The 23325-nt window shown below is 35.4% G+C and overlaps 1 protein-coding gene across 1 annotated transcript in view; it reads right to left on the bottom strand.

Moving 5' to 3' along the window:
• Window positions 1-14681, bottom strand: part of LOC139696648 (NPC intracellular cholesterol transporter 1 homolog 1b-like) — a 29313-nt gene extending 14632 nt beyond the window's left edge. The window contains exons 1-12 of the mRNA XM_071595464.1: window positions 14630-14681; window positions 14170-14329; window positions 13384-13522; window positions 11535-11760; window positions 11069-11239; window positions 10548-10765; window positions 10348-10446; window positions 8410-8612; window positions 6200-6394; window positions 5477-5693; window positions 2997-3113; window positions 2502-2682 (exon numbers count right to left, since the gene is read on the bottom strand). Of these exons, the coding sequence (XP_071451565.1) occupies window positions 2502-2682; window positions 2997-3113; window positions 5477-5693; window positions 6200-6394; window positions 8410-8612; window positions 10348-10446; window positions 10548-10765; window positions 11069-11239; window positions 11535-11760; window positions 13384-13522; window positions 14170-14329; window positions 14630-14681 (1978 nt within the window). The remainder of the gene's footprint in view (window positions 1-2501; window positions 2683-2996; window positions 3114-5476; window positions 5694-6199; window positions 6395-8409; window positions 8613-10347; window positions 10447-10547; window positions 10766-11068; window positions 11240-11534; window positions 11761-13383; window positions 13523-14169; window positions 14330-14629) is intronic.
• Between the last annotated feature and the right edge of the window lie 8644 nt (window positions 14682-23325).

Here is a 23325-nt window from a genome sequence, read left to right on the forward strand (position 1 = left end):
TGAAATAGTGTTGATTAGATATACCAGTAATAAATAAGTATGAAAGAAGTATGCTTTTCTGATTTGGACATATTGAGGGAAAGGATGAGAGTCAAACCATGAAACAGATGCATGAGAAGAGTACATGCATGGTTTGAGAGGGGGCTGAGGGCTGAGAAGATGGAGAAAGTCATGGATGAATGTGATTGAAGAGACTCTCAAGACAAGGAATATCTCCAGTCTCACGGTCAATAGAGCATGCATTTAACAACATGCATGACAATCCATGAATGTAAAAATGGCAAAAGAAGTAGAGACCAAAATGGAAGAAGTCTTTCAACTCAGCAGGAAAACATGATTTGAATGGCTTAGTTTCTCACCCCCATTGAATGGTGACTATTGACACAGAGTTTCCTGCAGTGCTCTGGCTTAATAAAGTTAAATTTCAAGCATCACATTATGCGATCACTGATTTGAATGAGGGATCTACCCTTAGAATTTAGTGGCATAAATAGCATAATTAAACCTTTTTTGAACCAGGTTGGATTGGAATCAAATTAATAATTAGTTGCAACATATAATGATTGCTATACTTGTGAATTAGTTATGTCTTATTAATAGATGTGCATGTTAAATCAACCCTGTCATTGATCATGCACCTTATTTGCTCATTGGGTGGAGACTATCAATGCTTTTTATCTGCCCCCATGCTTCTGAGACTGGCTTTTAAACTAGTATAATGGGATTTTTAACTGTTTTGTGCCACTCCTGAAGTTTTGTCTCAGGATTTGTCTAAACCCTAATAGTGCATTTCAATTCATACTGGGATGTGACGAAATACAAGTATTCTAGTTTTGTTTCACTTCAGGTAAAAATTCATTTATTCCATTTCGATTTCCATCACTAGAGTGAAGTTTATGCATATTTGCAAGAAAATTTTAAATGAATAAATCTTATCATGGGTGTATATTTTATAGCTAATGGGTCTTTATCTCTGCAAGTCTATACAAGGTCTCAGTATGTTCCTTCAGCCATTGCTGAGACCTGAATTGATATCAAAGTTTTGTCAGTTGCTAAGTAGTTTTGTTAATAGTTTATAATATTCATTAGTAGAAATTAGTAGAGCATAGGTTATTTTTTTTCATTTGATATTCAATGACATACATTAAAAACATAACATGCATGAAAAGAAGATACAGGGTCCATACAATAAGTATTGGGACTGGTTCCAAAAATCAAAATTTATTGCAGTTAACATTACAATTACTTATTAATCTTCAAAATGCATTCCTCCTGCATCAATACTCTTAGTTCAGCGCATCTGCCACTCGTCAAAAGCCTGCTGGAAGTCGGTTTCCGGAATACTGTTGAGAGCCTTTGTTGTCACCACTTGACCGTCTTGATGGAGTGGAACCAACATCCTTTGAGCTCCTTTTGAGCTATCCTTTGAGGTAATATTGTTGTCGAGAAAATCATCTTCCTGTACGTAGTCCAAAATTTCTTGCAAAATTTTCACCCGCGACAGTTTTTGTTCCTCCCTCAAGACCTTCGGCACCAGTTTCGCACACACTTTCCTCATTGCAAGATCCTCTGTTACAATGTTGTGGACAGTTCCAACCAGAAGGCTGGTCTCCTCACTAATTAGGGTGATGGTTAAACGCCTGTCAGAGTTCAAAACTTTTTTCACTTTGGCCACCTAAACATTGGTTCGAGCGGTTGTCAGGCATCCGATGTGGTGGTCATCTTTGATGAACTACCGGCCTTCCTTAAACATATTGTGCCACTCAAAAACTCTTTGTGCGGCTTAAGGCATTGTCCCCATAAGCCTGTTTAATGAGCTCAAGAATCTCTGATGTGGATTTTCCAAGTTTTATGCAAAACTTCACAGCGTAGCATTGTTTGATGGTGCGCTCCACGCTGGCACGACGACACCACAAACAATCACACATCACAAAAATCCACCTCCTGTCTCAACGCATGCCCGGAGGACACTGAACTAAAGTGCGTCTGAGTGGTGGGGGACCCCTCTACCAAGCTGACTGGTTAGACCCCCATCCACCTATATTTTGGCGTACCCAGTCATGATACTTATTGCATGGACCCTGTACATGTATGTGCACCCTCTTCTTTTCTATTTTCAATAAAATCTTTCAATTATTTTGCCAGCAGTGAATAAAGTCTTTTATCATTCCTAAGGGATCAAATTGAATTAAAATGGTGCTATCAGAGATTAGTAGTAGCACACAATCAGCACTGTTTGAGGTGTGTAAGTATGGTTAGTATGTATGCTCCCATCCTTACTTTGAAACACTGATTAAGATAACTAGAATAAACCAATTCTGTGAAGGTAGGTAAATATATATTTTATAAAACAGGTCTTAATTGGTTGGGAAATTGATTAACTTAATACAACCTTAAAGAGGTATGGATTAGGAGAAGGTAAGTCAGGGATCGACTGGATATCTTAATACTTTATAAGTATTAGCCAAATAATGTAAAGGAAAAAAAATGTAATAACATACCAAGAAAGAAACAGCAGACTTCAGATGCAGTGGTTAATAGCATTGAAGGTCCAACACTCCCTAGTGTACGTCCCACATGGTCAACAATAGTCTCTGTGTCTCTTTTACCATTACTCTGATGAGTCTGAACCAAAATGAAGATATTGTCCACACCAACGGCAAGTACCAGAAAAGGTATTACCTTAAGTAAGAAAGAGGAACTTTTTGAAATCATTTAAAAATGATTACAACTCTCCAATATTTCTGTTATTTCAATTTTTTTTAAACTGACTTTATCCAAATGCACTGACATAATACTTGCCACAAATACAGAGGAGGTCAATACAGAATTTAAAATACCTAATAATAATAATATGATACAGAACTCGAGGTTGCTCACGAAAGGTAACCAGAGTTTATGCAAAATTCTAATACAGTTTTAACCAACTGCATAGTGATTTGAGAGACAATCCAGGTACAATGATCATCCTTCATTACAGCCTACAGCATATTTACCTCAATAGTAAGGAGTGTAGTAGGCTCTCCAAGATATCCAAAGAAGCCTAATGAAGAAGCAACAGATAGCATCACAATAATAATTCCACCCAAGCCCAATGTGATTTTGGTATCAACCTGAAAGAAAGAAGAAAGTGCTAACAGGACAATATCAGGCATAAGGGTTTTTACGCCTTAAAATCTCTCCTGTCATCCACGTCAAAAAATCTACAGTTAAAAACTTAACAAGACCTGTCACAATAACCCTTGGTTAAATTTTCTGGTAGCTACATGTTTGTATAGCATGTACAACATGCAACCACAACTTCAACCCAATCACAAGATTTTGGAGTCATTTACCATTGAAATTATTTTAAGAGTTAGATAAACTAATCTGTTGAAATAACTTGTTTTCCAATTAACTGTACATTTCTTGTGGACACTGCAAACTAATAAGATGACTACATTCATTGATTTAATTCATTTTAACCACAAAAATGAAATGACATGGTTTGAAAACTCTTTCTAATATGGCATCAAGTTAATGAAGGAAGCATGATATTTACAGATCCATGACTCTTATTAATGAAATACCAAATTTTCACTTCCACTTCATACTTCATGAAAATAATATGTATACCATAAGATTAAGATCTAAAAACTAAGATGAAATGTTTTCTTTAGTTGTTGTTTGTTCAAGATAAATACCACCAAAATCAGTCAATTGAGAGTTATTCCACTACATGGATCTTCCCTAGTAATGCCATCAAAAGTATACTTAGTATAACATTTATAGCAAATCTTTGAACATTTATTTGAATACTTAAATGAATAGAACTCCAGTGCTCTTAATGATTTGGAACATCACATGTAATAGGGCAAGTTGCAACTAGGCAGAAAATATGACTAAAACAATGCAGTGATATCCAGAGGAATAACCCTCAACAGGGAATAATGCACATTCTAAAAATGAAACCAGACATTAGTTCCCTGTGGTTATTTACAGAAGAATAATCACACATGCAATCCACCAGCATGTACCATGGTACAACATGACCAGGATCATTCCTCAATAATACCATTGCCACCAAGTCCCTGAGGAAAGGTCAGGAGATTGTCTCGGAACCTGGCAAAGAGTTTATCCTTTTGGAAACAATCATGGGATGCTAGTGCCATACATGAGCCCCTAGTGAGGGCTGACTTCCACAAATCACCACATTGATCTATAATATTTTCTGTGGGTGAATTCAAAGTATATTTTCCTTGTATTTAGGATCCTTGGAGTAGGACAGAATTTCCCAAAAATCTTAAGGTAGGGCTGTAAATACAATTCATTTTGATACATTTGGTGTTCCATATTTTCATGGTCATTGGAGTTCATTTTATTTAATTTAAAACAGTCAAACAAATGAATTAAGTCTTATTTTACTGTTATCATTTGAATGTTAATAAAAATAATTTATTTACAATTGCTGATGCTTGAAGATAATCCTCTAAGACTAATGTATATACAAAACTATTATAAAACAAATGCACTGGACTAGCTTTGGATCAAGCAGAATCCATCTTGAGCCTACTAGGTTCCTTGTTTACTATTGCAATAATTTTCAATTACTGGTCACTATTAAGAGTTGATTCTTTTAAACTTTCCCTAAATATTCAGGTGAGTTTTCACACGTTTTTTATTTACAAAATAAATGTTTGGCAAAGCAGTAACCTCAATTTTGTGGACAATTTTCATTACTGCAGCTATGCATAGAAAGTGATATCATTATCGAAAGAATATTGACAGATGACTTATTAGTCATAAAATATTTAGCAAGTTTATGGCCTAAATATCAACATTCTACATTGTAAATAAAAAACTATACTGTAAAATACATAGTTATCTCTGGTCGAATTACGACTCCACATGAAGAGAGGAAAATGGAAATAAAGATATAAATCCAGTAATAAGCAAAAGCAAAATAGTAGCCTAACATGCACAGCAGGTGAATGTTTCACAGGGTTAAGTGAAAGTCTGCTTAGCACCTGATGATGCATAGTTAATTATATTTTTTTAAGGCGTACAAACAGAAGTGTATGCCTAATAAGTCAAATGGGTGTACTTTAAAGGGTTTTCCAGTCAGAATTAATGAAAAATCTATAGAATATTTGTGATTGCTTCCTCTTGTTAATTTTGAAAATGCTGATTTAATATTTTGCGGCCTATGTAAATAATATTTTTTACATTCTTTTACATAGATTTTAATGCATTTACACATAAGTAAGTAAGGCTGATGATAATTCATTTAAATATAATCAATAAATAATGTATGCCATACATAAATGCATATTGAAAATCATGTGAATGTCCAAAGAACAAGTTAAACCTTTAATATGAATGAAATGAATAGAAATAATGAAACAAGGTGCCAAACTATTCTACATTGGATTCTCATTCAACTGGAAAAACATAAATTTGTCTGCAATACTCATAATTCAAATTTGGCGGCATTTACCAGTAATGACCTCCAGCTTCCGATTTTCCCCAAAGCCAGGACAATGTAGACAAACATGGCTGCATAACTGATAGCAACAGTGGAAATCTCGGCATCCGAAAGACGATTAAGCTCATCCTGAATAGAGCGTTCAGAACTGAAGGCCACATCCATAAACTCAGGTCGCTTCCCTCCATCATCCTGGCTCCTGGTCCAATTTTTCATGAAATTGATGAATCTGAAATGGAAATTAATTTGTGCCAAGAAAATAAGGAAGAATTCTCCCACAATCAACTGAATACATGGATCCTGGATGCAGTCCAGCACCCTTTTGCAGGGATGGAACTAAGGAATTTTTCAGTTCACTTTGAGTAAAATTCAAGACAAATACCGATTACTCATATGCATGCAACTAATTTGAATACTTGCTGTCTCCCAAAGTATAAATTTATTGACTTTAGAGTTAATTGTGGTACATGAATGTTTTTAGTGTGTTGTGTTTCTAATTTAAACATAACTTTCAACTTTCTTTGAAGGAAAAAAGAATGTTAAAATGTTTTTATTCATGCATAGAAATGGTTCCCTCTCTTTTTAGAGACATTTAAGATGCATTACTTCTCCTTTGATAAGTGATAAGTAGCCTAGAAGGATGTGGAAGAAGTTGAGGAAAGAAGACAGAAGAGGAGAAATCAAAGAGAGAAGGAATGATGTCAGAGTAATGAATGGAGAGGATTTGATTCTCACCTCTTCTCCCACTGCATAGCTCCCACCAAGTTTGCTGGATTATTATCATTTTTCAAAATGTATGTTAAAACTAGGCCTGATGCCATTTTATAATCGGGTGGCTCCCCTTCCTGGACTTGAGGAAAACCTCCAACTGCAAGACCTGGCAGTACAGGTCCACCCCAAGGAGACAGGCACTCAGGATTGTAACTGTTCCTATAAATGTAATTTTAAAGAATGAATAAACAAGTAGCTTTTCATTCCAATAAATTTTGTCTTCCATTTCAAATTTGAACCACTACATCTGAAGGCATAAAGAAACCCTTTTTTTCTAATGCGAGGGTAGGCTGAAAACTTATGCACACATGCATGTAGACCACAAACAAAATGACCTTAAGAAGCACACCTGTTGGAATGTAAAAATAACATTCCCCCTAAACATGCATGAGCAGGTTTGAGGTCATTTCATTCTTGCAGTGTATCTCGAGAAGTGGAAGCATGGAAATGTATTCTAGTGCTATATCAGCCTGAGTTAAACAGCATGCTGTTATTGAATTTTCAACTGTTGAAAAAGTGACTCCTACTGAGATTCATCATCGTATAAAGGCAGTTTATGGTGAAAATGCTGTTGATAGGGCTACTGTAAATCAATGTGTAGAATAGTTTTGTGGTTGTGAGCCTGGGAAAGCCATAATTGTTGATTGCCTTCTTTTGACTGTGTTTTGGGATGCTTACCGAGTTTATGTGACAAATTTTCTGGAACGAGGGGTAATGGTAAATTCTTCAGAGTATATATAGACTTTAAAACACCTCCGATGTCAAATTTGTCATGTTAAAGGCAGCCTGGTGCCAATAATCTTGCAACATGACAATCACACCTTGTGTGCAACTGGAGTGGCTCTAGGAAACCTGAAATTTGAACCGATTCCGCACCCTCCTTATTCCCCCTATCTTGCGCTTTGCGATTTTTATTTTTTTCCTCAACTCAAGAGCAACCTCAAGGGTAATCATTACACCTCGGGCAATGAGGTGAAGGCAGCTGTCAAGTTCTAGATTCAAGAAAAGTCGGAAGAGTTTTTCAGTGACAGAATGAGAAAACTTGTCACTTGTTGGGAGAAATGTGTTAGCCTTAACGGTGACTATGTTGAAAAATAAATGTATAATTTTGAAACTTAAGAATTTTACTTTAATGTACTTTCTGCCCGATCTCACTTTTAGTTTTTCCTTGTGGTCCACAAGCATGTGTGCATTATATTTCAGCCTACTCTCGTATAATGACTCAACAATCACCCCCAGCTCTTGTATGAGAAGGCAAAGCCATCAAAGCAGGGTCATATCATCACTGACATTCCCTTCTGTAGGCTGATTTTACCCCTACAATTTAAGACTACCTTGGTCTTCTCCAAATATTATTGCATAAATTATTTTGTTGTCATCATTATTAATATTACTAGTGGAGAGAATAACAAAGGAAGAAGTAATTTATCAAAAAAGACCACACTTTTGCTTGAATTATTAAAACTTTTTTCTTGAATATGTCTCACTGAAATGGGAATGCATTTTATATGCCATCAAATATGATATATACTGCTAGGAGTGGAGCCCCTTTGAAAGCTCAAAAATAAATAAATTCTTAGTGACTACTCAAAGTGAGTGCAAGCCATCAGTTTTAATCCACAGGCTAGAGGATCAAATATGTGCTTATGCTAAAAGTAAACCAATGCAGTGGGAAACATTTTAATAAGCAAAAGAAAAAATTTTCCTCAAAAAACACATTGTCAGAGACTGAATTTTTGATGACCTATGCAACTGACAATGTGAGTAGATCATAAACTAGAAGTGATTTCAAATTCATGCCTTGAATTTCATTTACTGAGGGGAGTTTTATTCTGGGTTGGTTTCATTGCAAGAGTCCATTTAAAAAAAAGTAATGAGATGATTGTAAGTGGAGCGAAATATGTAGGATTAAAATCATTCATAGTTTCTTTTCAGTGGTTTCCAAACTTTCCATGACAGCTTCCCAAAAAATGGTTTCCTTTTGGAAAACAAGCTCTCCAAAACAGCTCCACTTGTTCTTTCATCAAGTCTTTATTTTTTTTGAAATGTTGATATCAATCTACTTTCATGGTGAATCCAGAGAATAACTTTTACTCCTTTACCAGGGCCCCATGAAGGGCCGAGGGGGTAAAAATTAATTATCCTAAAGTGGAAGTAGCTGAATTAACACTTACATGAGGCATATATTGATATGGTCCAGGTAGTTCACTATGTGGTGTGAATCATCAGTTTTGTTTGTATACAGTTGAGACAAATCATTTTGAAAATATCCCCAGACACTCTGCACAGTACACAACGATTGCTTCATAGGATTGTATGTAGTGTTCATTGGAGCAAAGCACACTGTCTCAAGGCCATTTCCTTCTTTTTGCCCCAGCTGTGTAAAAACATGGTTTTAATTAAATCCATATAATAAAGTCATACTACATTGAATTTCACAATGAACAATGCCTCACTACAATAAGGGCACCTCCAGAGTGCTTTCAATTCTATTTGCATAAATCCCAAAATCACAATGTGCACAGGAGGGTTATCAATACTTGGCTTCTTGGAAATGACTAGATTGAGGATACATATATGAATATGTCTTGAAATGCTTGTGAAATAATCTTCATTTTTAGAAATTTTATTTTTGGCAGAGGTGAAAGATATGACTAATAAAATAAAAAAAGTATTAATTCCACTTTACAATGAATGGATACCATGTCAAAAAACTTTTGTACAAAGTTACTAGAGTAATCTTCTTACCCTCCTCTTTCCCACCCCTAGCACCTTCATGAGAATGCCAAAGGAAAATTCTATTTGTCTATTTGAGGAACAATATTTACACCTGTTGAACAAATATAAAAAGGGCAGTTATCACAGTTACAATACCAGAAGCTCTAATGGCCATTGTCAAGGGTGTGTCTGAGAGCATGAATATTCATGAATGTGTAAGAACTACTAGAAATGTTCATGGATTTAAACATAAAGGCTTTTACCATTGATCAAAATTCCTAGGGATGTAGAGGGTCAAAAGAAATTGGTTGCATTTTAATTCAAACCAGGACTATTTACACAGCAATATGCCCTATTCCATTGATGAATTTTTTGATCAATTACCTCTAATTACTATAATACATCTATGCTTATCACATGCCCTATATTTGTACAATGAAATCACTAAACAAACAAATATATTATAGCTCTATTTTCAAATTGCTGATAAACTCATCAAATATAATTTGAATCATTTCATTGCTTGGATGCTAGTGAGCTTTGAATTGACAGCATAGCTGCCCAGACTTCTTTTTCATCAACTTAACCTACTGACTATAAAAAACATATGGGTTGAATAAAATAATTTTATCCACACACCTAGTAGAATGGTGCTATTATATGAGCTCCCTTTTTTAGGAGTCCCTCATTCTTTTGGATGATTGTTGGATTAAACAGCTGAAGAATAGACAAAACTTCATTAAAGGCATAGCATTTCAAGATTAAGGAAATCCCCTCATTACAATTATACCATTGGTATTTCATATAAATGATAAAATGTAACAACTAATTTATTTGTTTGAAAGGTATTCAATTTTCAATGCAATAAATGGGAGACTAAAACATATTGGCTTCATTATTTGTGCATGCTAAATCTGTGCTCAAGTACTTGTAATCCCTTGGAGAAAAATTTTAGAATAAACTATAGTTTTGTGAGTCACAAAACCAGATCATTGCCCTAAATTGTCTTCTGGGTATATTTCAATTACTTAGTATAAACAAGCATGTAAAGTCCAATGCTTTTGGTCTGGGACTGACTGCTCTCAGCTTTCAGCAACCTGATGTTTCCAATTCAAGAGGGGCAAATGGCAAGGTATTGCTGTGGTAAATGAATATCTAACTTCCATGTTATTAGGAAAAGAGATCTTGATTTTTAGTCAATATGCAATAATAGACTTACTTGACTTTTATCTAGGGATACTGTAAAATTAAAAAAAAATACACTTTCAAGAAGATATGGGACTTATTTAAAAAAATGCATTGTGAAAGGAGATGGACACCAATAAAACGAATTTTGATACCTACTAAAGGCTTGAGAGATGCAAGATAAGTTATCCCAATGAAAATCAACTTACATTCTCAATTTCTCTCTGTAACTGATGAACAACTTCCAAAAATTCTCGGGAAAATATTGGCCCAAAAGTAAGATTACCATTTGCTGTTTCATGGTGAATCTGAAACAATATGAACATTTATTGAAATATTGAATACATTATAAGCATATACCTTGCAGTACAATAAAATAATGGAATATTATTTGAAAATTAGTACATACCTCTGGTAGATTAACGGCCTTGATAAATATTTGCTCCGTCCGATAGAATGGTCCAAAGTGAGAATCATAAAAATCTTTCTCCAGGCGAGACTGTGAATTTGGTGCAGCCCAGATTTTTACGGGATCAGTAGTGACCTCCATATATTTCACACCATAACTAAGTCCGACGATTAACATAATTCCCACCAGCAAAGCAACAAATGGGTAGGATGCAATGACTGAGAAATAACATTTTTAATTATTATAAACTGAATGTTTTGGGAATAAAATAAAACCAGTGCTGGCATTATTTATAGCTAGTGAGCATTAATGATCTAATTTTGCTTTAACAGAAAAAACTACTGTTCTCTAAAATAAAGAAAATAAGAAATATTGAAAAGTATTTAATTTTATACACATGGAAAAAGCCTTATCAACAGGAATTAAACATATTCTCTTTTGTAATAGTAATTGATTTTACACATTCAATACCTATAATATTTTGAAATAGAAAGTGAAAAAGTAATTAGGCAAGTACTCACATTTCCCAAATCTCTCGAATCCTTTTTCCTGAATTTTATCCACCTTGTAACTTATTGAATCAAGGAGATAATATGAGTCAGAATCATTTCCATTCTTAGATGCAGCTAAATTAGATTGATATGAGTCACTTCCCTGATGGCTATTATGACCATTCATGAGGCCTTTACCTCCTGAAAAAATAAAAAAATGTTTTTTTAGATAATAGCATTAAATGACCCCTCCATTTGTCAATTAATTACATAAATTTATTTTAGACAATACTATCTATGTCCATTGGGTTTTAATTAAGCAATAACTCTTTTAGTGTAGTACCTCAGGAGACTTGAATCATGCCCATGAGTATTTAAGCTCCGTGTTACATTTGGTAAGCAATGAAGCATCATTTCTGTATTTTACAAATTTGATTTAAACCAAAAGTCAGAAGCATATGTCAGCCTGATAAGTAGGCAAGTTGTTAACACTTACCTTCATGTGCAGAAACAACTGGCTTTTTCCTTCGGCGATTGACGAGGTGAGTGATTAGCAAACCAGCAAGAACCAATCCCATGACTACACAGAATGAGATAATACATAGCACTGCCATACCATCTTTCCCATCAATTATAAATGAATCATCATCATTCGGTTCAACTGGCTTTTTTGCAGGACAGCTTTCTAAACAGTCCACACAACTGCAGGCATTGGTCTTGTCCTGTAAGCAATACGTCAATAGTTTTCATGAGCTGAAAGGCTAGAGGCAGTATCAAAACCATACCTCACTCTTAAATGGATGCCCATTTTGATGTAAGTACCAATAGAGTCATTAACAGGATTCAGTACTCTTGACATGTATTTTGGAGGAGAAAATGGATAGTCTGGAGGGTAGTAAAAAAATTGACTTGCTATTCTTGTCTTTAAAATTATGCATTGAAACAAAAAATTTACTTGCCATAAGTTCATTCTCTATTTAAATTACTTACATAAGCTACTGCTCAAAGTTGAAAAATCACCAAAAAACTGAAAATGTCCCTCCAAAGAGTACTCATACTGGTAAATGCCCTCAAATAACCTCAATGCTTATGTTACTTAGCCATTGTGATCCAACGTGTATTCAGTGCTTGACACACTGCTTCATGTCGATTTTGTAGATTTCAACTCATATCTATATTCTTAGTTAATGACAGGCAACACATATTTCACATGTGACACAGTAGATCAGTAATTCTAAAAATGTGACGAAGGTGATAAGAGTTATATAAGCTCACACCTCAAAAATGGAAATTTTGCCACCACATCTCTATTAAGGTGTGGCCTCCAGAGGTAGAGATTTTATTGATCTTTCCATGCCAACTACTAAAAAGATAAATTGTTTGCTCTGGTCCCCCTCATTTAACCTGAAAATGTCATTTACCATTTAGGAACGTCTTTAATGATATGCAATATGCATCTCCAATTTGGCTGCATCTTTTTGTTTTCATCCTGAATGAAAATCAAAATAGCTAAGGGAGGAAGTTGAGGCACAAGGACGGAAGTTCACATATAATCCAAATCATATCTTTATGGGAACCAATATTACTCTCACCCACTAATTCACAAAAGTGTATTAAGGTACCTAGTTACAACTGATATCTACCTCGCCTACCATATAATATCTACAATATTCAATCAATAATAAATTCACTTTAAACAGCCCCTTTCATTCCAATTTTCTCATATTAGCATCATGCAAAACCTGTGGTTGCCACCGGTCACCATTTAGACAAATATCTCACTCAAATTTGACTGAAAATGGGATGCATTTCCACCCTATTGAAGAGCATTATTATCTTATTTAAATAGCCATGCTTTATATTATATTTTCTTACTGAAGAGGATGGAAGTTCATTTCGCTTTTCTATTGGTGAACTGGTTTTATTTTTTACATGATAGCTAAGTAATAGTTCTCTTAGGCTGTCAGAATTTTGGTTTATTTGGGGCAAGGTTTGTTGAGGCACCAATTTACCTCAGGGGTCACATTTTTAAGTTAATTGAAATGGATTCAAATACTTCTGTTCAGTGGAATCACTCAGCCAATAAATGTACACTCTTTAATTCCTCAAGTCAAAAAGAAATATATATGATATGAAATATTGAATGCCACCCTGAAGTCATGAAGGGGCCTCAATAACATTATTATTATAAAAAAGCCCTGGTATACTTGAAGAAAATATCAAGTGAGGGAAGGAAACATCCCCACCATGCAATTTATTGGCTGAGTATAAGAGAACACCAGTATTTGACTATTTAAATTAGTCACACTAAGCAATAATCATATTGTTTGATTAAATGAACTTACATCATATTTTTCATTGCATTTCACTATACGACCATTAAATGGCTTGATTCCTGGGGTGTTTTCATCCGAATTAAAATTCATTTGAAATGGCACATATATATTGCCACGGTCCTTATATGCTCCCATGAATGCAAACCACCTGGAATGAGGAATAGATATATGCATTGGCTATAAATGTTATCAAGTTCTTTTAAAAATAAAATGATGAATGTTTATTACCATTACAATATCATAAAAAGAGTCTTCCACCATTACTGGGGAAACATTTTTAGAGTGATAATTTTAGATGATTGAAATTGTTTTGCTTCTGCACCCAGCAAAATAAAATGAAAACTTCTATAGCAGTAATAAGTTAGCACCACTTGTCCCACAGTGAAAACTAATGTTGTGAGATGGTTTACAGGAAAAGAAATTCAGTGACAGTGACAAACCACAACCTCTCAACCAGAATACCATTCAGTAGTAGTCTGCGGGAATGTTACTTCCTTGCCAGTGACCAACTAAAGACACAAAGGAGTTTTCATTTTATTATGTTAATATATGAGGCCATAGAACTCAAGTTTCCAAGACTCCCACACTTAAATAAGTAAATTTCAAAGTAGAAATTGACTTTTGCAAAGCATTACAATATCAGAACATTAATCAAACTATTACAAATTTTAATGGGTGTATTGACAAACCCTAAAAGTTTTAGTGTATCTGTGTCATGTCTTGTCAGGACAAGATTCTGGGCCCAAGCGTTACTACAGCAAGAACTATATATATTCATATTAGAGAAAAAGGCACCTTTCTGGTGTGCACCTACTGGAACCCCATGATCCACACAGCAAATCCATAGCTAGGTTGCCTGATGAAGGCACTACCACTTCCTTACAGGAATTATAAGTGCCATACATGTAATTTTTAGTAAAATATATGTCAAGTTCTGCCACTTGGTCTCCACTCTCTGAAAAGAAAGGTTACAAGTATAAGAATATATATGCTATTCCATCACACATTCCAGATTAATTCACCCAAAGGTTGCCTTGACAGCTGATGGATTTATAGCTCATATACTAACTAACTATCTAACTGAGTACTATGCAACATGTGAAACTGACACATTATAGTACAGAGGCTACACCACTGGGTTACTAACTGGAGGGCCCAAATTCGATTCTGGTTTATGCCTCAGGGCACCCTTGTTTTTACACAAATTATGCATTCTTTCCATTTTACCAGATCCTCCCAGGAAACTGCAACTCACCTAGAGAATGAAACTGGCCCCCATGCCCTGATATGTGAATTTTACATGCCATTAGCCTTAGCAATAGGTGAGCTCTATCCTCACCAATCAAACCAACTTTCTGGGTGATTATTATGGTAGTTTGTCACAAAATGATTCAGACATTCAGAAATACACAGGTATAAGAGGTATGAACAAAGATGCATCAGTAAATCATAATTTTATGCATTTAACTGAACCTTATCAATTATTCTAGTTCATGCATATACTCAACCACTGATTGCAAGTTTTAAGAAGATTGACATATCTTTATTACTGTAATTTATAGAGAACCATCTGAAAAGCGCATTCTAATTGGGAATGGGATTAAATTAATGTGCTCTGGTGAGGAGTTATAAGGCATCATGCATTTTTTCAATTGAATGTGGATTATTAGTATTTTTGTTTTCCCCAATGGTTGAAGACAAAACTGTTCATTCTTGCTCAAAGATTGCTATAGTAAAATAATTTGTAGCAACAAAATTAAATGCCAACTCCAATGAATCATGCAAATCCTGTGCGGAACTGTTTTCATTTGCTGACCTCAAATTTAATGATATGGGATTAGAAATTCCAACATCTTTCACCAGCAAGGATTGTGCATCAAACAAAACGTAAAATATAATGATTTCCACATTTTTTGGGCTGTGTCCGCGTATGTCGTTTAAATTCACAACAGTTTCACCAGCTATCCTGCTGGCGTCCTCAGGTCAAGGATGGAAAGAAGCTCGTTGTCCCGTCTTGCGCGGAATAATTCTTTTCCACGCACTGTGGAGTGGATATCCATCCTCTCTGTTAAAGTTTTCTGGCCTTTTAACGATGTAAATGGCCTCTCTAATTATCCTCGGGAAGTATTTTTCTTCTTTCGCTATTATTTTAGCGTCGTCAAACAGAATTTAAACGACATACGCGGACGCAGCCCGAAAAATGTGGAGATCACCTACATATCGCCGCGGAAACCTGCGAACGAACATAAAATATAATGTTGCAAATCAAGATTCTGCAGTAAACGTCTATGTAGCACTGGGCACACAATAAAGTCTATATTCTTTGAATAACACAAAAATTATCATTACCAATAGTATGCTAAACTTTTTCCTGAGATTATGAGGTTAATTTCGTCAAAATGAAACTCTTTCCATTAAAATTATTTTGGGATAACTTAGCCTTATCAACATACCTGATTTGTTGAATTTGGCCACCTTTGTGTAATCGCTCTGATTTGGTGAACATACGTAACCACATATGTTAGATACCAGATTCTTAAAACAAGAAGGGCATCTGTTGATGAGATTTGATGCCATTCGAATATTTATGTCCATGTCTTTCAACTGATCACCCCGGCAACATGTCAAGGAGTCTAAGAAAAATGAATTCATACACTTGTGAGAAGAATAAATTGTAGAACATGATATCCATGTAAGATGTAAAAAAAATTATATTTTATTGTAGTCTACTAGTTTAGGTAGGTTTTGGGTGCACACAAAGCCTGACAACCACTACATTTCCATGTCACATTTTATAGCACAGAACTTGACACCCTACACAACAAAGTCTTCCTCAATTCTGAGAACTTATTCACAGTCATTGATATGTCATTGCCAAACAAAATACTCTGCATCCACATTAATTGCCTCCTTTGAATTTCTCCCACCAACAATCCTCTCTCCTGGCCTGCCATACCTAATACTTCCTTGTTTGTTTTTTTATTCTGTCAATTTAACTTTTTCCATTCTTCTCCACACCCATATATCAAACAAAGCCCCTGCCTATCATCTTGTCTTAATGATGAAGTTTTCATTCTTTACAGAACTACACTCCAAATCTAATTGTCACTTATCTTTTCTTAAGATCCTTACCCAATGATCCTGTCATTAATCACCTTCCAGCAAAACCTTCTCTGTCAAAAGAATTCTTCCCCTTATGCACATACTCCTTTGCCCTTCATCTAAAACACTTTCTACATAAGTGAAATATTCCACCTAATCTAGTCTATACCTTTTAAATTTCATGTTTATCTAAGCCAGCATAATGCCCCCATTTAACACTTTCTCTGTAAAATTTCCGCTATTTCCAATTTTTCTGAACTGCTTCTTCCACCTATTTTTTGTTTGTTAGTTTCTCATCTTAGTATATAATTTATCTATTTGTACTTTCTTCAACCACTTTGTATGTACAGTCTTTAATTTCCTGCTCTCATCTATCTCCCTAATCATAACTCCTGTTATCCATGACTTTCTCTTCCTTTTTTATTAATGTTCCCATTGTATTGTTTTCAGCCCCCGATATCCCTTTTTGTGAGATGAATTCATCTTTCTGCTGCTGTCTGTATCCCTTTAGACTCAATCAGAAATCTTTTAACTGCCTCCAGGTACTTTTACCTTGTGATCCCAGTTACAGCTCCTGCATCCCATTTCCTAAACCTTCATCCCTGTTTATTCTCATTACTCTTCAGCAGATCTGCTAAATTCTGCCTTCCCCACCTCTCCCATGATGGCTTTCATATGTGTTCCCATCCCTTTTCTTTAGATCTATATCCATGTGAATGAATATTTGTTTGCCATATTCTCCTTTGGTAGGTGGAACAGCTCCCTCATGTCATCTCCTAGCCAAAGAATTGGGGCTCTTGGTTGCATTTACCCCCAACAGATTTAAGTGCAAATTAAATTTCCTCGATACCTCAAGTGGCTACAGCATTGGCTCACCAATGTCAAAAGATTTGTGATTCAAGTTCCGGTTAAGGAAATATTTTTACACATGTGATCTCCTCACTTCTACCTTCCCTACCTCTACCGTGTTGTCTTTTATGTGTTTCTATCCCTTTTCCTTATATCTATATCCATATGAATAAATGTTTGTTTGCCATATGACAAGTTGTTTGAGTTTTTAATTTGTAGGTAGTATCTAATATTGAAGGGCAACAGCAATTGTGAAATCATATTAAATGATCAGATGCCCAATTTTTCAACAATGAATAATAAAATTCAAAGTATGTATGTACCTTCAAAAAACTTTAAAAAAGGAATGACAGCTAATGATCTACTTTTATCTTACTTTCACCATCTTTTGCCAGGTCTGGGCAGTACTTTTTCAGGATATCAAAGCCTCCATTCACCTTTTGTGCTTTTATGTCTACTTTGCAAGGTAAATTTTGATTATATGGATTTAATCCACAATTTCCATACATAACACAATCTCCTCGGACCTGCCAAGATAGAATGATAATAATTATATACACTGTAAATGATTCCAAAGTAATCTTGAGTCAATATCAATTTTCAGGAGAACTTCTGCTGAATTATATTGGGTTCATTTTTGAAACTCTTATTCTCAAGCATGAATTGAAAATGTAGGGAGTCAGAGAACAAGTAACATGATGAAAACTCTTAGCATTATTGTGGGACATGTGCCAATTGCATGTAATCTGAATCTGCGTCAATTATTTCAATTAATTCTTAGAAATTGAATCAACTATGGTTTGTGATGTCACTCACACTGTTAAAATAGTCTGCTAGGTATTAGATAATATTGTTTCCTTTAATATATCTTAACAAATAACATGGTGGCAGTGGTAAATAATAGGGAAAGGATATGGTCTCCCAAACCTGATGTGTGAATTTCATATGCTAGGTATTGAGTGAACACTGCCATCATCTACCAAACCAACCTTTGGGTTGATTACTGCGTTTAGGGTTTTTTTGGAGGTAAAATCATAACATGTCAATATAATTTGATAATCAATGGCAACCATAAATAAAAGTGTGTTATTGCATGTCATACTGGGAAATGCCAGCAAAAAGAGAAAAATTATTTAATCCTTTGCAAATTAGGGAAGTTGGTTTGTTGTAATTCTTGGAATTTGTAGAGAGTGGAACAGGCCCGGTGGAGGCAATGAAAAAGTTTGAACAACATTTTCTGTCTATGGTCGACGATACCACTTCAATAGCATGTCTTATGCTCATGGAAACAGTGATCAGGTTATACTGATGACCAGTAATTAGTTGTGATGAAAACAGCGAATCATCAAATTTTGAAAAGATAAGGTAATTTCATTATAGATACAGCTATGGAGCAGTTGTTGAAGATTAACAGTTTAACCATGGAGGTTGCATTGGAATTGTGTCACTCTAAGGAGCTTGCACCAAAATAACTAATGGAGATTTTCACAGTCGGAGCTGTTAGAGGCAGATGCCATTTTCAAATTTGGATATTGTAACAACTAAGAATGATGTTAATGACATCAATGCATCCTATTCATCATCACATTAGCATGGAACAGCCCAGGGGAAGATGAGGCTGTAATTTTAATTTTATAAAATTCTATAAATAATCAGTCATTAATAACTGCTTGTAACCCTTTAAATAGAGTCTAGGGTTTAATATAAGCCATAGTTCATAGATAAATGTGAATTAGTGGGAGAGCAATTTAAGAAAATACTATTTGATGCACCAAGTTCCAGCAAAATGGGGACAATTAAAAGAAACTATATAAATCAGCACTATATTTTTTTCACAAAATCATTTTGGGATATCACAATTGAGATGAAAAACTACCATTCCAGTAATTTTGAGACAAATGTAAGGAGTCAATGGGAAAAATATGATGAAGGGCATTCTATGACAAAAATGTCATATTTGCAAATTAACTTTTAATTTTTCCCCTTTTGCCTGTAATTTGGAGAGGTAGATATTCTTTTAATTGGGTGAGTTTAAAATTTCTAAAGTCGGTGGGAGAATTATGCTGCTTATTAAATCAACACATGCTACTTATTAAGTTTGAAAGGTTATGAACAATTTGTAATTTAAAGTGACTTAAAAAATGAAACCCATGTTAATAAGGATCTTATGCCTAATATATATGTGCAATGGTGATGAGGAGGCCTATAATTTTCACGCTATAACATCTTATTGATAAAAAAAACTGATAGGGTCATTACTAATATTTTCCCCATGCAATAATTGCCACATTTATGATTTAAGTGATTGCCCAATGATGTGCGCAGATAAACCACAGAACAGATTATTGAAATTTTTGAAAGCATTAATTTACAACTCACTTTTAAACTTATCTTTTTTTAATTTTAGTTGAATTTTATCACAAGAATTACATCAACAATGTTGCATTTGTACACTATTGAAATGAATATGTAGAGGAAAGTATATTTAAGAAATGAAAATTCTAAAACTGTTAAAAATGAAAACCCTCTACCAAGGGTATTCAACACTAAACCAATAATAAGAGAAACCCCAATCCTTTACAAATTAAGTTGTAAAACTCCAAGGTTATTATTAATAACATTGTTGTTGTTAGTCTTATTGGACTAGGGCATCACTTTAAATGCATAGCAAAATGAATGCACAACGAACTAATTATGAAGTTTCCTCACTCTCCATCGTTTGCACAGAGCCATGGCGCAGCCTGGGTCATAGGGTTGGTGGCACTCACTGATGTTATGTAACCCATGGTACAAGCAAATACTGTACATTAATACCAACTGAACTGAATATGTACTATTATTTAATAGACTATATTTAAGGTGGTCCACAGTTAATGGCAATGATCATTTCTCCACAAATTCAACATACCTAACTTTTCATTGTTTAAAATAGTAAAAGTTATCTGGAACTATGTCTTTTGCAAAGCATTAGTGGCAACAATTCTGAGCATATTGTGAATTAGGACCCAATGTCATTAATCATGCCAGTGGTTTGCAGGGTATCATGCAGTTGTAAGGTTTTTAAATGGTAAATTGATTCAGAATAGAACTCAGAGAATGACATTAAATAGTAGTCAATGCAAAAGTTTCGTGCCAAAACCCATGGTGATAAAAATTAAATGGCCAGTAAGCATCACAAAATCACAGGTATATTTACGTACATTTTGGAGAGTGATGGGATGTTCATGACAGGGATGCATAAAGTGGCTTCTGCCGGAGGGAATCTGATAGCAAGTGAGAGAAGGGGAGGGGGCAGGATTTGAAGAAATCATATCTTGTGGGAAGAAACTTTTGTTGCGACTGTTTCCAGTTACTAAACTGTCTCACCTAAAAACTTCATGCTCTGAGTAGGACAGAAACATTAAAGTTACAATGTAGCCATCCTGAAGGGCTTGTGTGTTCTGATGACATACTGTTTAGACTGCTAAAGTGAGGGTGAGGGATGGGAAGTTTGGATGGGCAGTGTTAGGAAGAGGTGTAGGCAGGGTTGTTCATTATCACCGATGTTGTTCAACCAATATGTGGAGGAAATGATTAAAGAGGCATGGGAAGAACTGGAGGTTGGAATGAAATTGGGCAAGGAATTCATAAAATCAGTTAGGTTTGCTGATGACCAAGCTTTAGTTTGTCAGTCAGCCAAGGGGTTGCAAACATTTCTGAGTGAATTGGAAATTCAGTGCGAGAGATATGGGATGAAAATCAATATAAATAAAACAATGGTTATGCGATTTTCCAGAAATAAAAAGGCCAAGCTATGTGTTAAAGTAGGAGGGCAAAAAGTAGAGCAGGTGGAACAGCTACTATATCTTGGACGTGTTTTAGATCAAACTGGTCCAAGTAGTAGGGAAATAAGGAGAAGAATTGCATTAAGCAATGAATCTTTCACGAGGAGGGCATTGTTGACAGGGACGTTGAGCAAGGATATTAAGGCTTGCCAAATCTTTGATATGGAGCAGAAACATGGCTATTGAAGCAGGATGATGGGCATAGATTGGAGACTTTTGAAATGTGGGTGTGAAGAAGGATGGAGAAGGTGAAGTGGATGGAAAGAAAAACAAATGAGAGAGTGCTGGGTATGGTTGAGGAGGAAAGGAAATTGCTGGGAGAAGTCATAAGGAGACAGGAAAAATGGATGCAAGACATATTGCTTGGCAGTGGGATGTTGAAGACAGTGATAGAGTAGAGAATGTTAGGCAAATGAGGAAGGGGTAGGGATAGGATAGGGATGTTGAATGAAATGAAGGGAGGAAGGAAGTATATGGAGTTCAAGAGAGGCTTACTGTAGAGGAGAATGCTAAGCTCTATCCAAAACCTACCCTAACCGGTGGATTACCTATAATAATTATAGACCAAGACATTTAAAATCCCACCCTGAAATCAATGTCAAAAGTCAGCGATGGCAGGATACATGAAGTCGGACTTTGGACCCTGGGGGCGTCAGCCTCAGCTTCCCCCCTCTCCCATTCCTACACCCCTGGTATAGAGCTGTATCTCACAACAAAAATTGAATTTAGTGTTCCTAGCAGTAGAAAAATACTCTTTATTAATTGAGTAGTGATTCATCGATAATACAATTCGCATTAACCTTCACACCGGAAATATCCAGAATGCACATTTAAAGATGGCAACCGAGAGTGAAAGAAACTATTCATAAATTAAGGAAAATGATAGGTTCGCATTTAAGTGGAAATGTTCCATCCACTATTTAACAAAATAAACCACCAGAATAACATTCTAAAATTCCAATTCCAGTTTATTCGAGTTCATTACTAAGAAACCTTTACAACAAATGCTTAACCGCGTTGAAACCCATCGGATATGATAATCAAACAATACTGATGCGATTGCCTTAAATTGTACTTGCAAATACCTCAGGCTGGTACCAGCTTCAGTATCTTCCAATAGGAGAGAAATCAAGATCAAAATGATGAAGGTTGATCAGAAAGTGACTTTGATCGAAAATAACCAGCAACGCTCAGCGTCCGAAATCATACAACACCAAAGCCGATACTAGGGCTTGTAGCTGGAGGTGTAAGGACACCAACCACGACAATGGGACTGGGAGTATGCAAATGGGAAATACTATCCGAGTTTTCGAGTAAATCCTGAAAACTTTCCGCTTTTAACTAGCCGTATCTCACAAAACGGGGAAATTTACTCCGCATTTATCGAATATCTGAATATATTCATTCCAATACGGATCCACATTTCTCACAGAATATACGATGCAAAGTTCATTGCACGAGAAATAGCATGCCGTTATCCACTTTTTTTATCCCCATATTTTCCACCACAGCGTTTTACGAATGCTAAATCCTTCAACGTAATGCATTATGAATTTTGTATGTGTTCCCCTGTTCCGAGGTGTGGTGGCCTGTGTTTATAGTCGTCTACCAGCTATGGGATCTTCTAAGGGGTATCCTACATTCAAGTTTCTCATGTGAAATCCAAGCGCTTGGAGCTCATGCCAAAAATTACATGGGAAAGTGTGAAGGAGACCCGTCAATGTCTCGTCAAAGTGAAATTTAACTTTAACCTGCTTTAAATGCCAAAAAACAGCTTTATAATCGCTGGTTAAGTCGAAAGCGTACCTTTAAAGTACTCACTGGCTGAAAAAGAAATTCTGACAGCACGTCCATGTCAATTCAAAAGTAGTCTGAGTTGTTTACAAAATTGGAAAATTCGGAATCGTCCTACTAAAAGTAAAAGTCCACGTTAATAAACGATTGTGTTTAGCGAGGTACTATAAAACCGGACATACAGGGATTACCTGTAAGAGTGGGATCACCTTTGTAGTGGTGGTGCGCGAGAGAGTTTTCTATGTTTTCCAAATTGGGGTTTTATCTTCACAGTAGTTTGGCTACTTGAATATACTGAGGAGCAATTAGAAAATGATACTGCCTTCGCCACCTAATCATCAACACGATAAAAAACAGCCACGATCGGAAATTTACATTCATT

This window comes from Hetaerina americana, unplaced genomic scaffold, assembly GCF_022747635.1.
Source record: "Hetaerina americana unplaced genomic scaffold, ioHetAmer1.1.p SCAF_7, whole genome shotgun sequence".
Lineage (NCBI taxonomy): Eukaryota > Metazoa > Arthropoda > Insecta > Odonata > Calopterygidae > Hetaerina > Hetaerina americana.